Source organism: Nomascus leucogenys, chromosome 7b, assembly GCF_006542625.1.
Source record: "Nomascus leucogenys isolate Asia chromosome 7b, Asia_NLE_v1, whole genome shotgun sequence".
In the NCBI taxonomy this organism is placed as follows: Eukaryota; Metazoa; Chordata; class Mammalia; order Primates; family Hylobatidae; genus Nomascus; species Nomascus leucogenys.
This window is the reverse complement of record NC_044387.1, coordinates 105269922-105290071: the sequence shown is the minus strand read 5'-3', so window position 1 is coordinate 105290071 and position 20150 is coordinate 105269922. Positions and strand designations below refer to the sequence as shown.

The following is a 20150-nucleotide window of genomic DNA, read 5'->3' as shown; positions in this document are numbered from 1 at the left end:
GTGCATCAAAGTAGTTATATTTTACATCGTGAAGGGCCCGATGGACAACCTGGGACTATTCAACCAGTTATAACTTCTGTACCTATAAATTTATGGGGAAGAGGTTTATTACAACAATGGGGAGCACAAGTTCTAATTCCAGAACAATTATATAGCCCTCAAAGTCAACATACAATACATGAAATGGGGCGTGTCCCTGGTATAGGACTAGAAAAAAATTTGCAAGATTTCAAAAAACCACTTTAAACAGAAAAACAAAGTTCCCGCCAAAGATTAGGAAATAATTTTTGATGGCGGCCATTGTTAAGCCTCCAGAACCTATACCTTTAAAATGGTGAACAGATAAGCCAATTTGGATAGAATAATGGCTGCTAAGTCAAGAGAAACTGGAGGTTGTAGAGAAATCAGTTACTGAACAATTAGAAAATGGGCACATCGCTCCAACATTTTCCTCTTGGATTTCTCCAGTTTTTGCAATTAAGAAAAAATCAGGTAAACAGAGAATGTTAACTGACTTAAGAGCCATCAATTCAGTTATCCAACCTATGGGACCATCACAGCCAGATTGCCTTCTCCTGCTGTACTTCCAAAAAATTGGCCTTTAATAGTCATAGACTTCAAAGACTGTTTCTTTACTATCCCCTTAGCTGAGCAAGACTGTGAACGGTTTGCATTTACAATTCCTGCAGTAAACAATCTGCAGCCTGCTAAGTATTATCATTGGAAAGTGTTGCCATAGGGCATGTTCAACAGTCCCACAATTTGCCAGATGTATGTGGGGCAAGCAATTGAACCTACTCGAAAAAATTCTCACAGTGTTAGATTACTCACTATGTGGATGATATACTTTGTGCTGCCCCCACTCGAGAAATATTACTCCAATGTTATTACCACTTGCAAAATTCGATTTCTCGTGCTGGTTTAATTATAGCTCCTGACAAAATTCAGACTACTACTCCTTAATCCTATTTGGGGACCCCAGTAAATGACACTACCATTGTGCCACAGATAGTAACCATACATAGGGATCTACTAAAAACATTAAATGACTTTCAGAAATTACTAGGGGACATTAATTGGATACGACCTGCTCTAGGCATTCCTACCTATGCCATGAGTAATCTGTTTTCTATCCTTAGAGGAAATCCTAGTCTTACTAGCTCTCTGCAATTAACAAAGGAGACTGAGGTCGAGTTACAACTGATTGAAAAGAAAGTCCATAAGGCTCAAATAAATAGAATAGATCCAGAGAAGATGCTAGATTTGCTAATTTTTTCAACTCAGCATTCACCTACTGGTGTTATTGCCCAAGAATGGGACTTAGCAGAGTGGCTTTCTCTTCCACATACTAATTCGTGGACTCTTACTCCTTATTTAGATCAAATTGCTACTATGATAGGAATTGGGAGAACTCGGATTGTTAAATTACATGGATATGATCCTGGAAAAATTATTGTCCCTCTCATGAAGGCACAAATACAGCAAGCTTTTATAAATAGTCTTACTTGGCAAACCCATTTAGCTGACTTTGTGGGCATTCTCGATAATCATTTTCCTAAAACGAAGCTGTTTCAGTTTTTGAAATTAACTAATTGGATTCTCCCTAAAATAATTAAATTTAAACCAATTGAAGGTGCTGAGAATGTTTTTACAGATGTGTCTAGTAATGGTAAAGCTTCTTATTTTGGCTCAAAAAGTAAAGTTTTCCAGACGTCCTATACTTCAGCTGAAAAAGCAGAGCTTGTAGTTGTAATTGGGGTATTGACTGCTTTTGATATGCCTATTAATGTGATTTCTCATTCTTCATACATGTTTCATTCCACACGGTTAATTGAAAATGCTCAGTTACGATTTCATACAGATGAACAACTGATGACTTCATTTACCCAATTGCAAACAGCAGTTGGAAGTAGAATGCACCCTTTTTACATCACTCACATTAGGGCTCATACATCTCTTCCAGGACCTTTGACTGAAGGGGGGAATCAAATGGCTGATCGCCTAGTTGCTAATGCAACATCTAATGCTGACACTTTCACAATTTAACCCATATTAATGCCTCTGGTCTCAAACGCAGATACAGCATTACCTGGAAAGAAGCAAAGCTATTATCCAATGATGCCCAACTTGCCAAATGGTACATTCCTCATCTTTCACAGGAGGAGCTAATCCTTGAGGACTGGAATCTAACTCTCTTTGGCAAATGGATGTCACCCATGTTCCCTTGTTTGGGAGACTAGCTTATGTACACGTGTGTGTGGACACCTTTTCTCACTTTGTCTGGGCTACATGCCAAACAGGAGAGTCTTCTGCCTGTGTTAAATGTCACCTTTTGCAGTGTTTTCTGGTGATGGGCATTCCAGCTTCTACTAAAACAGATAATGCCCCAGGCTATACTAGCCAAGCTCTAGCTACATTTTTCTCTATGTGGAATATTAAACACATTACTTGTATCCCATATAATTCTCAAGGACCAGCCATAGTGGAAAGAATGAATCTCTCCCTAAAACAGCAGTTGCAAAAGCAGAAAGGGGGAGACAGAGAATATGGAACCCCGCAGATGAAACTGAACCTAGCATTATTAACTTTAATTTTTTGAGCCTTCCCAAAGGACAGATATTATTAGCAGCTGATCAGCATCTACAGAAACCAGCTGCAAAGACAGAAGTAGAACAACTGATTTGGTGGAGAAATCCAGTAACAAAAAGTTGAGAAATAGGTAAAATAATAACTTGGGGTAGAGGTTATGCTTGTATATCTCCAGGCCAAAATCAACAGCCGATTTGGATACCATCAAGACACCTGAAACCTTATCATGAGCCAGATGCCGAGGAAGAGACTCTGAGAAGATCCCAAGGCCCCCCCGGTTGCAGCCATGTCGAGACTGATGCTGAGGAGGACCCCAACTGTCATGAGCAACACCCGTCGAACACAGCCACCCACCTGGGGACAGATCAAGAAGCTGTCACAGATGGCGGAAGAAAACCTGGGGAAAGCAGGACAACTGGTCACAATGAGTAATGTAATGGTAGCCATGATAGCGGTTATCACCACTGTAGTGAGTATTCCTTCAATAAGGGCTGACACAGAGAACAATTATACTTATTGGGTATATTTATCAATCTTGGCTGGCAATAATGCCTGGACGCAATCACTCTGACACAGTTACACATGCTTTCTGATCTCAGTATTTACCGTAATAAAACTGCTCCTGTAATTGAGGCATACTGCCCTCAAAAACCTATTTGTAAACAGGATTGGACCCAGTTAGAAAACGTACTTGTTTAGGAAGATTGCATTGCAGAACAGGCAGAGGTGCTGCACAAGATTCCGATGGAATCATTATTAATTGGTCCCCTAAGGGGATGTTTAGCTTGAATTGCCCCTCTCAGTCTGCGTGCCACAGCCACACTATGTTCAGATGATCCGAACAAAATGGTCAGATGGTAGAAATGATAAGAAGTACGGCAAAAGTTCCTATTATCTGCAATCATGGCGGTATAGTGGCACCTCAACCTCAAATGATATGGCCTGCTCTAGGAGCTTAACATAAGGATTTAAAATGAAAAGAACAAATATTTAAAGCAGCCCAGGCACACCTGACCTTAATGCCAGGAACTGGAGTGCTTAAAGGAGCTGAAAATGGATAAAAACACTTGGAAGCTCTGTGATTTCAATGATGATCGTGCTTTTAATCTGTGTTGTTTGTCTTTGTGTAGTCTGCAGATGTGGATCTTGACTCCTGCGAGAAGCAGCTCACTGTGACAAAGCTGCCTTTGCTTTTGTCAATTTGCAAATCAGAGAAGGGGGACCTGTTGGGAGCAGGCTCCCCAATCCTGGCCATAAACAAAATCTCTGCAGCACTGTAACATGTCCATAATGGCCCCTAATGATTTACGGGAATGAGGGCAAGGAACACCTGGCCCGCCCAGGGTGGAAAACCACTTAAAGGCATTCGTAAGCCACAAACAATAGCATGAGTGATCTGTGCCTTAAGGACATGCTCCTGCTGCAGTTAACTAGCCCAACCTCTTCGGTCCATCCCTTCGTTTCCCACAAGGGATACTTTTAGTTAATCGAATATCTACAGAAACAATGCTAATGACTGGCTTGCTGTTAATAAATACGTGAGTAAATCTCTGTTTGGGGATCTCAGCTCTGAAGGTTGTGAGACCACTGATTTCCCACTTCACACCTCTTTTTTTTTTTTTTTCACACCTCTATATTTCTGTGTGTGTGTCTTTAATTCCTCTAGCGTCACTGTGTTAGGGTCTCTCAGACTGAGCTGGTCTCAGCATGCAGCAAACAGAGAGCCCAGAAATGTTCAAAGTGCTATCAATGCAGCATGTGCTGTCAGAACAGCAATCCTAATCTTTCCTTATTTTGGAAGTTATAAAATATTTCAAATGCACAGGAAAATATACAGAAAGATATAGCAGGTGCTCATTCACCTACTGCCTAGATTCCATGACGATAACATTTTGCCGAATTTGCTTTAGCTCTTTTCTTTCTTTTTTTTAAAATGGAGTCTCACTTTGTCCCCAGGCTGGAGTACAATGGTGTGATCTCAGCTCACTGCAACCTCCGCCTCCCGGATTCAAGTGAATCTCCTGCCGCAGCCTCCCGAGTAGCTGGGAATATGGGCATGCACCAGCATAGCTGGATAATTTTTGTATTTTTAGTAGAGAAGTGGTTTCACCATGTTGGCCAGGATGGTCTTGAACTCCTGATCTCAAGTGATCCGCCTGCCTCTGCCTCCCAAAGTGCTGGAATTACAGGCATGAGCCACCGCACCTGGCCTAGCTCTTTTTTCCCTAAGAAATCAAACTTTACAGATGCTACTGAAGACCCTTTGCATCCTGCCTGGTCACACACCCAAGGTCATTCCCAAGATCACTATAGTTCTTAAGAAGCCTTTATTTCCATTCTCCTTGTCTCCATAGCCTACTAGGATGAAAATACAATCCATATTATACGTTCATGCACACACATATACACACAGAGGGCAGAGTGAAAATGGTACATGAAAACATTCACAGTTGATTTTGACAAAATTTGAGGATTTTTTTCTTTGCACTTGTACGTGTTTTCTACATATTCTCACTGGTCATATATTTAAGCAATGATGAGTAATGATAAAGTAACAAATAACTAAAGATTAGTGACAAAAATGTGGTTAAATAAAAACATCTTTTACTATTTGCAAAAAATAAATGTTATGTGGCATGCGTGAAAAAGTATGCTAAGGTTCTTCAAATTCCCATCATAGAAGATCTGGGATGGATCATACTGTGCCAATCAGCGAGGTCCTACTCTTAACCTCCTGGTAGCTTCCTCAGCCAGAAGGCAGAAATCAGTAAGAAAACAATCAGGCATAGATAAACTAACAATTGGATATCTAATGAACTTTTAGAAGATGATTACCATTGACTTTGACATTCTGTAAAGCTATTATTCTATCAGCAAACAACAGGAGTAGAAAAACATGCATCTAATAATAAACAGCAGCATCCAGCCCCATGCATCCCTTAGTCCTGGTTCATCGGTGTGGTGCTAGCATGCACAGCCATACACAGCAATTCTGCAGTCCGGCCTCTTTCACGGTTCTTCAGTCCTGTTCCCACTTTTCTCTGGTTCTTCAGAAATGGCCCCCTGTGCTCTGGCCTCTTACATTGGAATAGACCTGAGGCCTGGGACTGAGCTTGGGGAAAACAGGCTGAACCATTCTCCTGACCTGCTTTGGTTCCGCTGTTCGCACTGCCCAAACTTGGTGAAAGGAGATTCCATCCACCCAGTGTAGCTTGCACAAGCCCTGCTTCGGTAGTTAGGGTTGAATCTTCCTCTTGTTAGAAGTGTTTATTTGCTGTGTTTCATCATCTTGTCCACGTGTCCTTCAGAATCTCTTGAAAATGGGTGGTCTAAAGGGTTAGGGTATTCCTATTTGTCATATCATTTCTTAGCATACCCAACATCTCAACATTTGTCATCATCAGTGAACACCCAGTTAGACATAACTTACTTGAAGACCTTTTAACTCAACAGAATAAATATTTCATCCACTTTTATAGTGAATGATAAAATGCCTTGGGGGCCAGAGTGAAAGGCAATGTCCTGATCTATCCCTCCCAAAGGGAGGGGGTGAGTGGAGAAAGACCCCTGTGTTCTTCCAGAGGCCACAACAACTTTGAACTTATGAGTCCTTTTCTGAACCTCATTTCCATAATGACAAGGGAACGGTAAGCACATCCTTGGATCCGAATCCTGACCACTGGAGAATCATTCTGCATAGCCCTCTTACCTGTGTGTGGGGAGAGCCAACAGTGCAGGAATGAATAGCTGGGATTACCATTGTGTCTGTTATTCAACTGGTGGTTGGTATGGTCAATAATGAGGACTTCTAGCACATGAGAAGAGCCTAAAAGAGGCCAACTTTGTCAGATACTGTATATGTTACTGAGCTATATGCCAGGAGGAGATAGCCATCAACCCAGCAAGTGTGGGATTTATTAGATTTGTAAATTTTAGGGACACTCTTCCTTCCTGTGAATTTACTACTTGTTTTATTAAGTCTTTGTTTATGTTGCTGTCAAGTGAGTTTCTTTTTTTTTTTTGAAAGAATCACTGTTATAATAACTTTAATTTATCTTGCATTTTACAGAAGTCTATGAAGGATTTTTAAAAAACACCTCCTTACCCCATATCACGTTTCTCTGACAGGTGTTAAAGTAGGCAATGAGTATGTCAACAGCTTGAGCATCAGCGTCTTGCAAGGACTTCAGACCAACCAACCACTCGCTAAAAATCTTGGCAGCTTTTTTATCTTGTTTTTAATACAGTGGTATATCCACTCTGATAGCAAACCTGTCCAGCCACATCTCCACAACAAGCTTTGCAAAATCAGTGATTAGCAAATTAGTTAGCTTTGGCACGGAACTGTGCTCGCTTCCCCATGACAGCCTGGAAGCCGGTTTTGATACTGGCAATAGAACATCTAGAATGACAAGTTTCGTACTGTAGGAAATAGAGTCGCGTGTCCTTCTACAGGATTGTGTCCGGTGATCGGTATGTGTGACAAGTGACATATTCCTTGGTATATCTTCTCAAGACATTTTCTATCTGTTTCCATTGGAATCTTCCTTTGATTACAAGTTGGTTATTACCATCTATAGAACCACTTGTACCCAATTCAGCCAACAAAAATGCAAGGAGATGTTTGGGCTGATGATGTAATAGTTTACAGATATCTGTAAAGTTGACAAAAGAAGTTTTCTTGGTTCCTACTCGGACGATCTGTGGAGGTTTCGTGACAAATTTCCTTTTCTCCCCAGCAACCATATCTGGATTCTTTTCCCTCATGATGTTGAACACTCGATTCAGCAGCTGCTCGTATGTGTAGTCTCTTTCTGAGCCTACCCAAGCAGGGCCTGTCTGATTACTGAATGAGATGCCATCATCTTTTTTCTTGTCTTCATCTTCTAGAGCTTCATCTTTCTCTAGTATTCCATCCTCATCTGGGAACTTCACATTCTTCTTTTTCTTCTTTTTATTGCCAAGCATAATGTCAAGTTCATCCTCTGGTTCAGTTGGTTCTCGAACATCACTTTCAATCTTAAGATCCTTTACACCTTCAGCTTCATCAATATCAAATATCTTTTTGGTTTTTTTCTTCTTTTTCTTTTGATTAAAGAAGTTCGAGTCATCTAGATCATCCGAAGCATCTTTTTTCCTAGTGTCCTCTTCATCAGCTTCCAAATCTTTGTCTTCAGTTGGCTCTGGCTCCACTTCTTTTGTTTCTGAAGTCTGGGTTCCCTCTGTTTGGGTAGCCCCTTCCTCATCTAACATAAAAGGCTTCTTCTTCTTCTTTTTCTTCTTGCTCACAGTAGGATCAAAAATCACCTCGTCCCCAGACAAGGCTGCGGCTTGAGCGGGCTCGGCACGGACGGGAAGCAGACGGGTCAGCCCCAGGCCCCGGCTGCAGCGCTGCTCTTGCCAGTACCTCTCCCACAACCGCACTAGGCTCTTGCTTCCGCGAAAGGGCTGTCAAGTGAGTTTCTATCACCAAGAGACACTTCAAATTCCATCAGCTCTCCCCTCACTACCACAGTTTCTTTGAAGGACTTAGCTACATACTGGTATGACCTATCTAGTTCTAAAATTAGGCAGCAATCTAGGCCCCTTAAGCATGTAGATCCTTTATGTTTCATGTAGTTTAATAGAACGACTGGGGGTGGATGCCTGTGTTGCCAGAGTACTTTTTTTTTTCTTTCTTTCTTTTTGAGACAAGATCTCACTCTGTCGCCCAGGCTGTAGTGCAGTGGTGCCATCATGGCTCACTGCAGCTCGACCTCCTGGGCACAAGTGACCCTCCTGCGTCAGCTTTCCAAACAGCTGGGACTACAGGGACAAGCCACCACACCCGGCTAAGTTTTGTGGTTTTTGTAGAGATGGGGTTTCGCCATGTTGCCCAGGCTGGTCTTGAACTCCTGGGCTCAAGTGATCTGCCCACCTCTGCCTCCCAAAGTGCTGGGATTACAGGCTTGAGGCACTGCACCTGGGCAGAGTTCTAATTGTTAGCTCTTGGGAGAAAACTAAGAGTCATCTAATTGAAACCCCTCATGTTATTGAAGAGGAAATCAAGTCCCAGCAAATTGGCATGACTTAACTCTACTTAACTCATTGTGACACTTAGTTGGATCAACATTACAGAAAAAGGAACACATAATATCTAATTTTCGCCCAGTATATTAATATGAAATACATCCTACAGCTATGTTGACTTCTTGGGTTGTTCTAAATTCTTCAAGATCATTATAATTTGGAGTTTCTGGTAATTTTAATATTTTATGTAATTCACATAAAAATTGGAACCTAATACTCAGATTCCTCTTATTAAAACTAAATTAAATCAGTATTTAGAAAATAAGTAAAGCTTCCTTTATTCTTTTTTTCTTCAAAAGTTACTTAAGATAAATAAAAATTTGGTTTCCAAACACTATCAGGCAGTAGAAAAAAGAATTTGAAGATTTAGATAAAAGGAACTTCAGATGCCTCCTCCAGGAATATATGTACTTCCTTTTAAAGAGGTAAGAAAGCTTACATTGTTTAAAGAGTTTTTTAAGGTAATGTGTTGACTGTCCTTCTTTACTATAGCTTTTCTTTGGAAATATGTGCTTTTCTAAAGAATAAATTATAATATAGTTTGGGAGAACAAATAGATAATTTTTAAGGAAAATTCAATATAATTTATAATTATGCATAATTTATGCATGCATTCATTTGATGGAGTTTATTGAAAACACTTAATTATTTTTCAGTTTGCTTTCCTATAAAGCCCTTGAAAAAGTGTTCAGACATAGAAAAGTCAATGGCATAAAATAGAGCTAGTACCTTATTTCTACATAGTCACATATTTACCCTAGTTCCTTTCACAATTCCACGTCTCATTGTTCCATTACAAGTAGGACTCACAATATTTTAAAGGTCATCCTCATGTCATCCTGAAATGACATGAGGAGAGAGCTGTATTCTTTGGGAAACACTGATCACAAACCAAGAAAAGGCCCTGAACTTCGGGGAGTTTTTAAGACCTTGTGGCCACTCACCAAAATCTGTTTTCCTAATGCCAAAAATGAGCCCCTCTAGGACAGGTGACAGCTGTTTCAAGATGCGTTCTCAGATGCTCATCTGTGATTCAGACATACTTGTAGATAGAGGAGGGGCAAAGGTAAGACCTCACACTCCACCCTAGCCCTGGCAAGTCCATCGGCAGCCCAAGTCCCTGTGTGTGGTCATCCACGAATGAGAGCTGTTGATGACTCGTTAATGCTAACCATTGATTCCTGTGTCCCAGGTTGAGACTCGAAGGACAACATGGCAAGCAATACCAGTGTCACTTGTGATTTCTCCGCAATAGGACATACTCTTCCGTTCCTCTCTGGCCACTCTGTCCTCACAGGGAGTGACTTCTTACCCTGTCCCTAAAACTCACGATGTAGACCCTGGACCCCTCATTCTTTCTCCTCAGTGACAAAGGTCTATAGTTCATATATTTTAAAAACGACTCTGGTTTATAACCTAATTTTTAAAATGCTATTTAAGTTGTTCTCCAAAACAATTTCACTGAATATTTAAAAACACGTTTGGAAAATGTAAGCACTATGGTTTTAAGCCAGCTGTCTAGGAAGTTAGTTTGGACACATGAGAAAGATGGTCAAGAATCAAGAGCAGTGGTGGGGTCTTGGGTACCCACAGGGACACTGGACTGTTAAGGTAGTAAGGATAGTCCGACAGGTGGTTTCAGAGGTCTGAATTAAGTGTTAGTTTGTCAGTCCTTTATTATAAAATGGATCGTGTCCATTTTCACCTCTCATTAGAAGGCAGGCGCGTGTGTGTGTGTGTGCACGCGCTCACTCGCACTTCCTTTTCCCTTTGAATTTCTCCTTGGTACTGTTAAGTGTGTACTTAATGCAATGTTTTTGGAGGGGGTGGGGTGGCGAGTAATAGCTGCCTTAAAAACCTCATGAGCTCCCCCTGCTGTTTTGCAGCTGACAATACAAGTCCCTTGTATTTTAATTCCCAGAAGCACAGAAGAATGAAAGAGAATCCCTCGTGGGTTTGTTTGATCTACGAGGCAGATGAATACTTGTCAGCTTTTTCTCCTGAAGGTTTACGAAATCATAGAGGAAAGGGAGAGTTAGCATTTGATCTGGGCTATCACTTAACCTGGGCACCGGAGCTGTCCCCCTCATTTGATCTAAGAAGCGGGTCTATTCCACTTTTGAATACCTGCCAATGAAGAGTGAAGAAACATATTACGAAGTTACATCAGATCTGAAATGAAATGACTAAATCTGGAAGGTGTGTTTCTGGTCACTTCATTTTTTAGTCTGTAAAGATTTGGAAAAAAAACTAATATGTTTTTAAAATATGCCTTTGATACAGTTTCTGTTGTGTTTTTTTCTCCAACACTTCTTGAAACTTTATATGTGGCTTGATTTAAATTAACTTAGTGTGAATTTTCAGTGAGAATTAAATATCACACATATATCACCTTTATTAATCAATATTTTTTCATATATGTTATCAAGTATCATTTAACATCACAAATTAAAAGTATCAGAAGATATGCATTTATCAGATTACAAATGTATATGACGAAACACTTACTAGTCATCAGTCACGGGATCGGTCCTGGGGATATGATGGTGACCAAAATGGAGGTTTCAGTATTTGTATATCTTATAGTCTATGAAGGCAGGCATTTATGTAATAAAACATTCAAATAAATATATAACAACATTATGAGTCATTTTTGAATGTGACACTAAAAGAACGAGCAATAGAAGAAAAAATAGATAAATTGGACTTCAAAATTAAAAACTTTTATGCATCAAAGTACACTCTCAACAGAGTGAAAAGCCAACCCATGGAATAGAAGACAATATTTGCAAATCATATATCTGATAAGGAGCTAATGTTCAGAATATACAAAGAACTCTTACAACCCAACAACAAAAAAGCATAAGCAAAGAACTTGAATCTCTGCTTTTAATTCTTTTGTGTATACACTCAGAAGTGGAGTTGCTGGATCATACAATAATTCAATGTCAATTGAATAGACTTTTCTCCAAAAATATTCCAATGGCCTATAAGCACATGAAAAGATGTTAAACATTAATAGAACATTTGATTTGCATCAGAGAACTACAGGTCAAAACTACAATGAGACTCTACTTCACACCCATTAGAATAGCTATTATACATATTAAAAAAAACAGAAAATAACAAGTGTTGGGGAGCATATGGAGAAACTGGAACCCTCTGCATTAATGGTGGGAATATAAAATGGTGCAGCCACTGCGGGAAACAGTATGGGGGTTCCTCAAAAAATTAAACATGGAATTATTGTAAGATCCAGCAATTCCACTTCTGGGTATATACACAAAAAATTAAAAGCAGAGATTCAAACAGATATTTGTATATCCATGTTTATAACAACATTATTCACAATAGCAAAAAGATGGAAACCTCCTAAATGTCCATTAATGGATAAATGGATAAACAAAATGTGGTATATAAATACAATGGAATATTATTCAGCCTTGAAAAGGAAGGAAATTCTGATACATACTACAACCTGGATGATCTTAAAGAAATTATGCTAAATGAAATAAGCCAGTTACAAATGAGCACCTTTTGTTTTGTTTTGTTTTGCTTTTTTTTGAGACAGAGTCTCACTCTGTTGCCCAGGCTGGAATACAGTGGCATGATCTTGGCTCACTGCAACTTCCACCTCCCAGGCTCAAGCAATCTTCCCACCTCAACCTCCTGAGTAGCTTGGACCACAGGTGCACACCATCATGTTCAGGTAATTTGTATTTTTTGTAGAGATGGGGTTTCGCCATGTTGGCCAGGCTGGTCTCGAACTCCTGACCTCAAGCAATCCACCTGCCTAGGCATCACAAAGTGCTGGGATTATAGGTGTGAGCCACTGCACCCGGTTCAAATGAACAACTATCATATGCTTCCTCTAACATGAGGTTCCTGGAGTAGTTGCATCCATAGAGACAGGAAGTAGAATGGTGGTTGCCAGAGGGTTTGGGCTAAGCAGGAATAGGGAGTTAGTGTTTAATGGGTACAGTTTCAGTTAGAGAAGATGAAAAAGTTATTGAGATGGATGGAGGTGATAGTCGTGTTACCAAATGCCAGGGGTGTGGTCTAGATCCTGCTGCTCGCCACACAGAAAGCCAACCACTGAGACAGCGAGTACTGCCAGGAGGAAGCTTTAACTGGGTGCAACAGCTGAGGAGATGGGGGCTCAGTCTCAAATCCATCTCCCTGATCAACTAAAACTAGGGCTTTATATAGCAGGGAAGAAATGTAACCATGTACGGGAAAACAGGAACTTGGAAGGGGTAAGGAACCCATCATGGTGAATGAGGGGCCTGAGTCTCATTATCTGGATGTAGTGATCTGGTGAGTTTCAGTTCTTTGATACTTTTTAAGAGGTCTGGGAGTCTTTTCCTGAGGAAGAAACTCAGATAAAACAAATGTAAGTTATAAGCTTTAAGACCACAAGGGTCTATTTCTATGTTTATCAAAAACAACCAACCAACAAAACAAACAAACAAACAAACAAACTGTCTATGGGACTATTGGGTCTGTTTCAGTTGCACAGCAATGTAATGCCACAGAACAGTTCACTTAAAAGTTATTAAAGTGGTAAATTTTATATTATGCATATTTTGAGACAGTTTAAAATAATTACAGTAAGTAATTTGAAGGAGAAAAAAGCAACAGGTTTCTACCACCAGATATTTGGGTGGGTAAGGGGAGGTGGTCCAGGAAAGCCTTGCTGACACCTGCTGGTGAGTGTGGTGAGGGGAGTGGGACGGGCGTTGTAAGGCCTGTGCTGATAAGGCCTGGAGTGCTCTGAGGCACCAGGAGAGACCAAGGTAGCAGGTGCAGAGGCAGCGACGTGGCGAGCAGAAAGCCACGAGGGTAGGGAGGAGGGCAAGAGTGGAGCACAGTCCTGTCGCTGTGGGGGGGAGCTTGGGTTTTACCTGCAGCAATGAGAGGTTAAACACTGTCGAAGCTCCAGCTAAATAGGCCACTCAGACTGCTATGTGGGAAACAGATTCTGAGAAGCCAAAAATGTAGCCCGGGAGCCCGGTTAGGAGGCTGTGGCAAAGGTGAGAAATAGTGACTTGAACTATGAGAGTATCACAGGATATGGAGACAAGTGGAAAGATTGAAGGTTTTGGTGATGGACTGCAAGGGGGAGAAGGAGAGGGAGGTGCCCAGGCTGATGGAGTGCCAGTGCTATGGTAGGCAGGACTGAGTGCCTGGCTCGGTCTGCTCTGAAAATTAGGATCTGTTGTTTCACTTCCAGAAAAATGAATTGACAAGGTACTTTTAATTCTTCAAAATATAATGCTCCATAAATCTAAATTATTAGGATGGCAGTTAAAAGCTATCCACTACCCAGATCAAACTTCATTTCTGATCAGCTGGATCATAGGATACGACAATGACAGTAATGGGTAATAATTGTGATGTTTCAAATGTCTCTGGGCCAAAAGTGCATTCAGAAGTTAAAAGGTGATCTCAAGCTGCATGTCAGAATTGTAAATGAGGTCATTGGAGCAGTTTTAAACTTTCAAGTCAATTTTTTTCCTTCAATGTGACTGAAAGTAATATTTGGGAAATGAATGGGGAAGCGGTTGAGGTATTTGAGTGAAGAAGAGAATCACTCTCTATTCACTTTGTAGGTGAAGTGTCAGTGAATAGACTGGACTGGAAAATCCCAACTCAATAAGCCAGAGAGCTCTGCCTAAGGAAGTAAGACGAGATAGTCACTCTTGTCCAAGGAGAGGAACCGATTAGCGTTGCAAGCTCTTAGAGCCAACAGGGGTGTGAGGGGGCTCAGAGAGCATGTCTGTGACTGGCAGCCCAGGACAGGATGCAACGGGAACGCGGGAGGCGGGCAGACAGGCAAGGCTGGGAACAACTCTGAAGGGGCCAAAGTGAAATGAAGACTTATTAATACTTCATTCCAGTTGTTCAGAAACAAAGCACTTAGGTTAGCCGAACGGATGAAACCTGAGTCTGCTCCAGCCTCTGGATCCAGCTGCAGGAATAGAGAAGATGGAGGAACATACGGAGCTCACTACAGCTCCACCAGCAGCAATATCCTCCCTCTGTGACCGTCCAGGCCAAGTAGCCAATATATTGATCCAACAGATGGATTGTAAGGAAATGACGAAGATGGAAGGGAAATGTGTGGATTAGAAGAGATCTGAAAAACATGCCAAATGCTTTCAAATGAGCGAGACAAAAACTGGACGGTCCAGGGATGCATTTGGGTGTTAAAATTATGTTTTAAAAACATCCATGGAAATGATTACCATAAAAATCAGGATAGTGGTTAGCTAGTTGGAGAGAAAGAGGTCGTGGTTGGGATGAGGTCACAGGGAAGGAGCAAAGTTCTATCTTGACCTGGGTGGTGGTTACAAGGCTGTTCACCTTAAGATAAATCATTAAGCCACTATTTGATTTGTGTAGTTTCCTGTATCTTTGTTTTATTTTATAATAAAAAGATGTTTTAAAGTGTTTAGTTCCTATGAGGCATTACATTCTCTTTATTCTGTTCTCTAACTCTCAAAATCCTATCCCCATAACTTAGCAGTGCAATTTGGCCATGTTTACATCAGGCCTATTTTGTTTTATTTTATTTTATTAATTTATTTATTCATTTAAAAATAGAGACAGGATCTTGCTATGTTGCCCGAGCTGGTCTTACTCCTGCCTTCAAGTGATCTTCCCGCGTCAACCTCCCAAAGTGTTGGGGTTACAGACATGATCCACCATGCCCGGCCTATTCTTTTGTTTTTGTTTTTGTTTTGTTTTTTGAGACAGAGTCCCTCTGTCGCCCAGGCTGGAGTGCAGTGGCACGATCTTGGCTCACTGCAACTTCTGCCTCGTGGGTTCAATTGATTCTCCTGCCTTAGCCTCCTGAGTAGCTAGGATTCCAGATGGCCACCACCACACCTGGCTAATTTTTGTATTTTTAGTAGAGATGGAATTTCACCATGTTGGCCAGGCTGGTCTCAAACTCCTGACCTCAAGTAATCTGCCCTCCTTGGCCTCCCAAAGTGCTGGGATTACAGGCGTGAGCCACTGCGCCTGGCCCCTGTTCTTATAGATGTATAATTTTTACTATAGAAGTCATTGTTATCATTTCCATGTCAAGCACATGCTTCCTCAGGATCAATTTCAGTGGCTACCAGAAACCACTCACCTGTGGTTGGATCTTTGAGTTGCTTCCACTACTATGGAAAATACTTGTCATTTATTTTGAAGTTTGGAAATTGGCATTTGTGTAATAAAGATGCTATTGTTTTAATTATACACACACACACCCACACACACACACACACCCACCCACACACACACACGCACATATATATTTATATATATATTTTTTTTTGTGGAGGGGAGTCTTCCTAAGTTGCCCGGGCTGGTCTCAAACTCCTGGACTCAAGCAATCCTCCCACCTTAGCCTCCCAAAATGCTGGGATTACAGGTGTGAACCACTGTGCCTGGCCTTAAATGTACATTTTATCAGAAATAGTAGGAGACTCCATTTTGTGTTGCATTCTTGCTCTACTCAGTTTAACAAAAAAAGAGCCTCATCTTAGAGCTTAAGCTACCATAAGGAATTGCTCCATTGGTCTTTTATAGACAGTTCTCGAGCCCATATTCTGTGCCAGACTCTGTGCCAAGTTTTGGGGTTGAAAACATGAGTATGATCTAGTGCCCTATTAAAAAGCTCACAGATGAGTCAACCGTCAAAAATAGTGCAGAATTACGAAACCGAAATAAGTGGATATTGGGCTTCAACTCTTTCTAGAGGAATCCCACGTAAATGCTACAAATACTGGTCCCTATCTCGAGTGCTACTCCTCTCTAGTTCTCTCTCTACACGGAAGCCAGAGATTGAAAGGCACATCTAATCAAGTCTTCCAACAACTCACAGGCCACACTAGACAACCACCAGCTCCTCAAAAGGGCCCCTTGCATGCCTTGGAGCCTCACAGAGATGTTCTCTCTACCTGAAACCTCTTTCTTCCTTTTCTTTCCCATCTCACCTGGTTAATTCCTACATTTTCTTCTGGTATCAGCTGACATGCAACTTTCTCTGCCTCACCTCGACTAGTTGAGAGCCTCTGAGCTGGATCCCCTCTGCCCATGCCCCAGAGTTCCACTTCTGGACTTGTCACGCTTTAATAATTACTTACTGTATTTAATGCCTTCCTCGATAGCCTCTAACTGCTATCAGCACATTGTTGCCTTGCTTCCAGCCCTCTCAGTCCTGGCACGTGCAGGCACTTAACAGGCATTTGTTAAATGAAGGGCAGGGTTCGTGCACAGATTATGAAGAGAAACAGCAGTGTCTCATGGGGATCGGGAGGGGAGCAGGTGGAGCATCAGAGGAAGCTTCCCAAAAGAGATGAGACTGCACCCTAAAGAGGAAGCTGGAGTTCGCCAGGTAAAGAAGGGAGGTGAGGCTGCTGGGGTGGTGGTGGGATGACTCGAGGCAGAGGAGTCTCTGCAAAGGCCGGGGAGAGCTCGGCAAGTTCAGGCAACTGCAGGTATTCTAGTCGACAGAATTGTCAGGGAGTGGAATGGGCCAGTGACCCTTACCACGTAGGAAGACTTGGTTTACTGGAAGGATGCTGCACACAGAGCTGTGATCCAACACCTCACACCCCGGTACACCTGCAGCCCTGCTGGGGACAGACGCAGCAATGTGTCATTTCAGATCCCTTGTCTCTCTCAGGTGGGATGTTTATGGGGAAAAGCCTTCACCACTTGATTCCTCTCACGCTGGATTGACCAGCAAGGACTGTCTCAAGGTGATTTTGACTGGCTGTCAACATCTTGGACGAATCTGAGTGTGAAATGCCGGGAAAGCGGTAAGACGGGCGGTGAGTCAGATCTAGGGGAGAAGGAAAATTAGATATGTGTTTGTATTTATTCATAAAATGATATACTGCTTTCAAAAAACAAGAATTTAAAAATTACTCAGTTTATGTGACTGTGTGGACTATCTTTTAAAGGATACACAAAGAACTGATAGTAGTGACTGCTTCCTAGGATGGGCACTGGATGGCTGGGGACAGACACCAGAGGAAGGCTTATTTGTCACCACATAAGCTTTTCTATATTTAACATTTTGTCCCGTATAAGTGTATTAGCTATTGAAGATGTATTTTTAAATTCGTGTGTGCATAAAAAAACTGTAAGGGAGCATATCAAAAAAGCTAGCAGTGCTTATATCTGGATGGTGGGACAGGTGTTTCTGTGTCTGCTTTATCCTTTCTATGTGAGCATGCATTGCTTTGGCAAATAGTTTAAAAGGGATGTTGGCTGGGTGTGGTAGCTCATGCCTATAATCCCAGAACTTTGGGAGGTCAAGGCAGGAGGATTTCTTGAGCCCAAGAGTTTGAGACCAGCCTGGGGCACAGAGCAAGGCTCCATCTCTACAAAACCAAAAAAATTAGCCGGGCATGGTGGCATGTTCCCGGAGTCCCAGCTGTTCAGGAGACTGAGTTGGGAGGATCACTTAAGCCCCAGAGGTTGAGACTGCAGTGAGCTATGATTACATCACTGTGCTCCCTTATCTCCAAAAAAAAAAAAAAAAAAAATTGTTAACGGAAAGGGATGTGATTTTTTTTAAAGCTGAATTTTAAAGACTACATTGGGACACTCAACTGCTCAGTTTTGAAGTCAAGGAGGACTACAACTTTACCCCAGGAGAGAAGAGTATTTCTAAACTTAGCCTTAGACCTTACTATTCTAAGAGAGTATGAAAATGTTGTTGATTTAGCAGCTGCTGCATCGAAGAAAGCACACTGGACTGGAAAGCAGACACATTGTGGTTGCAGTCCTGGTGCTGCCATGGAATAGTTCTGTGGCTTTGGAGAAGCTGTGTTGGCCCTCAGCTGCAGGCTGTGTGTAATGATGCCTACTGCGGAGGTTACTGTGGGGATGGAATGGAGTGACTGCGTGTGAAAACACCTACCACCGTGACAGGCGCTGGGAGGCGCCAAAGAGGCTCTTTTGGGTGAGGTGGCCCCCTCTTGATTTCCACCAGCTCCACGAAGCCCACTCCAAACAGTTTGTTTGTTGAGTGAATGCATCTTTAAGACAAATCCTCTGCCCTGTTCCACCCCAGTGGCTGCTCTGCACTCTTAATACCTGGATCTTCTGGAGGCGTCTTTGTACCTGATCCTTAGCAAGTTCTAAAAAAGATCTCTGGGCCAGGCATGGTGGCTGATGTCTGTAATCCCAGCACTAAAAAAGATCTCTGTCTTCTTTCCTGTTTAAAATTTTTTAGAGATGGGGTCTCTGAACATTGCCCAAGCTGGCCTAGAACTCCTGGGCTCGCGTGATCCTTCCGCCTTGTTCTCCCAAGCAGCTGGGATTACAGGCGCACACTGCCACACAGGTTCCTTTCTTCCATTCTTAATATTTTCCCTGATGCAAAGAGGGAAGTGCTTTAAAGTCACTCGCCCTGGAAAACAAAAGAAAAAAGACGGAAATGCTAAAATTCAGACTGCTTCAAGGAAAAAAAAAAAGAAGGCAGTGAATTGACAACATAAACAATTTTTTCAAAAATCCAATATTGTTAAGTAGGTAACTAATTTCAAAGGATACAGTTTTCATCCATATCCAAATCTCACACAGATTTCAGTTCTTTTTTTTTTTTTTTTTTTTTTCCGAGATGGAGAGTTTCACTCTGTCGCTCAGGCTGGAGTGCAGTGGCACAATCTTGGGTCAATCTTGGGTCACTACAACCTCCACCTCCTGGGTTCAAGGGATTCTCCTGCCTCAGCCTCCTGAGTAGCTGGGATTACAGGCGCCCGCCACCATGCCCGGCTAATTTTTGTATTTTTAGTAGAGACAGGGTTTCGCTGTGTTGGCCAGGCTGGCCTTGAACTCCTGACCTCAGGTGATCTGCCCACCTCAGCCTCCCAAAGTGCTGGGATTACAGGTGTGAGCCACGGTGCTCGGCCAGATTTCAGTTCTAATAGCTAACAGCTATGGGGTTGAAACTATTATCCAGCTGCTGCTCTGTTAACTTCTTGAATCCTCCCACCACCAGTGGGATAGGCACAACTGTCCCATTCACTTGTGCAAACTGAAGCCCAGAGCTGTGAAACCGTGCACTGGAGGTCATACAACCAGAAAACAGCTGAGCCTGGTCTCCAGCCCAGCAGTCTAGCTCCAGGGCCATGTTCTTCATCACCATGCCTCTCAGTGATGATATAATTAATGCCTCTAGCAATGGTATTATTTGACTATGGGAATTAACGGAAGTCCAGAGAAAACGTAGAACACACATTCCATATAATTTGGTCAGCATTTCATACCTAGGGTTTCTGAAGCCATTCCATAAACAGGTTTGTATGAATGGGGACAATGTTGCTACAATTACACATTTCCCTTCACCTGGGGAGGATAAGGACCAACCTTTCACTGGAGAAGAGTCAGCAGGGCTGAGTGTGCTGACCAATCGCCTAAGGGAAAAGGTACTTGGGACTTTTCTTGGCCTCTCAAACACAGCATTCCCAAGAGCCTGGCAT

General features: G+C 42.0%; 1 protein-coding gene across 1 annotated transcript; it reads right to left on the bottom strand.

Annotated features, from left to right (window-relative positions):
- Nucleotides 1-6912: 6912 nt before the first annotated feature.
- Nucleotides 6913-16751, bottom strand: LOC100601189 (eukaryotic translation initiation factor 2 subunit 2-like). The gene is given in 4 exon segments (XM_030815188.1): nucleotides 6913-8037; nucleotides 10723-10785; nucleotides 13360-13562; nucleotides 16709-16751. Coding segments are annotated over 4 exon segments (1434 nt in total).
- Nucleotides 16752-20150: the final 3399 nt, after the last annotated feature.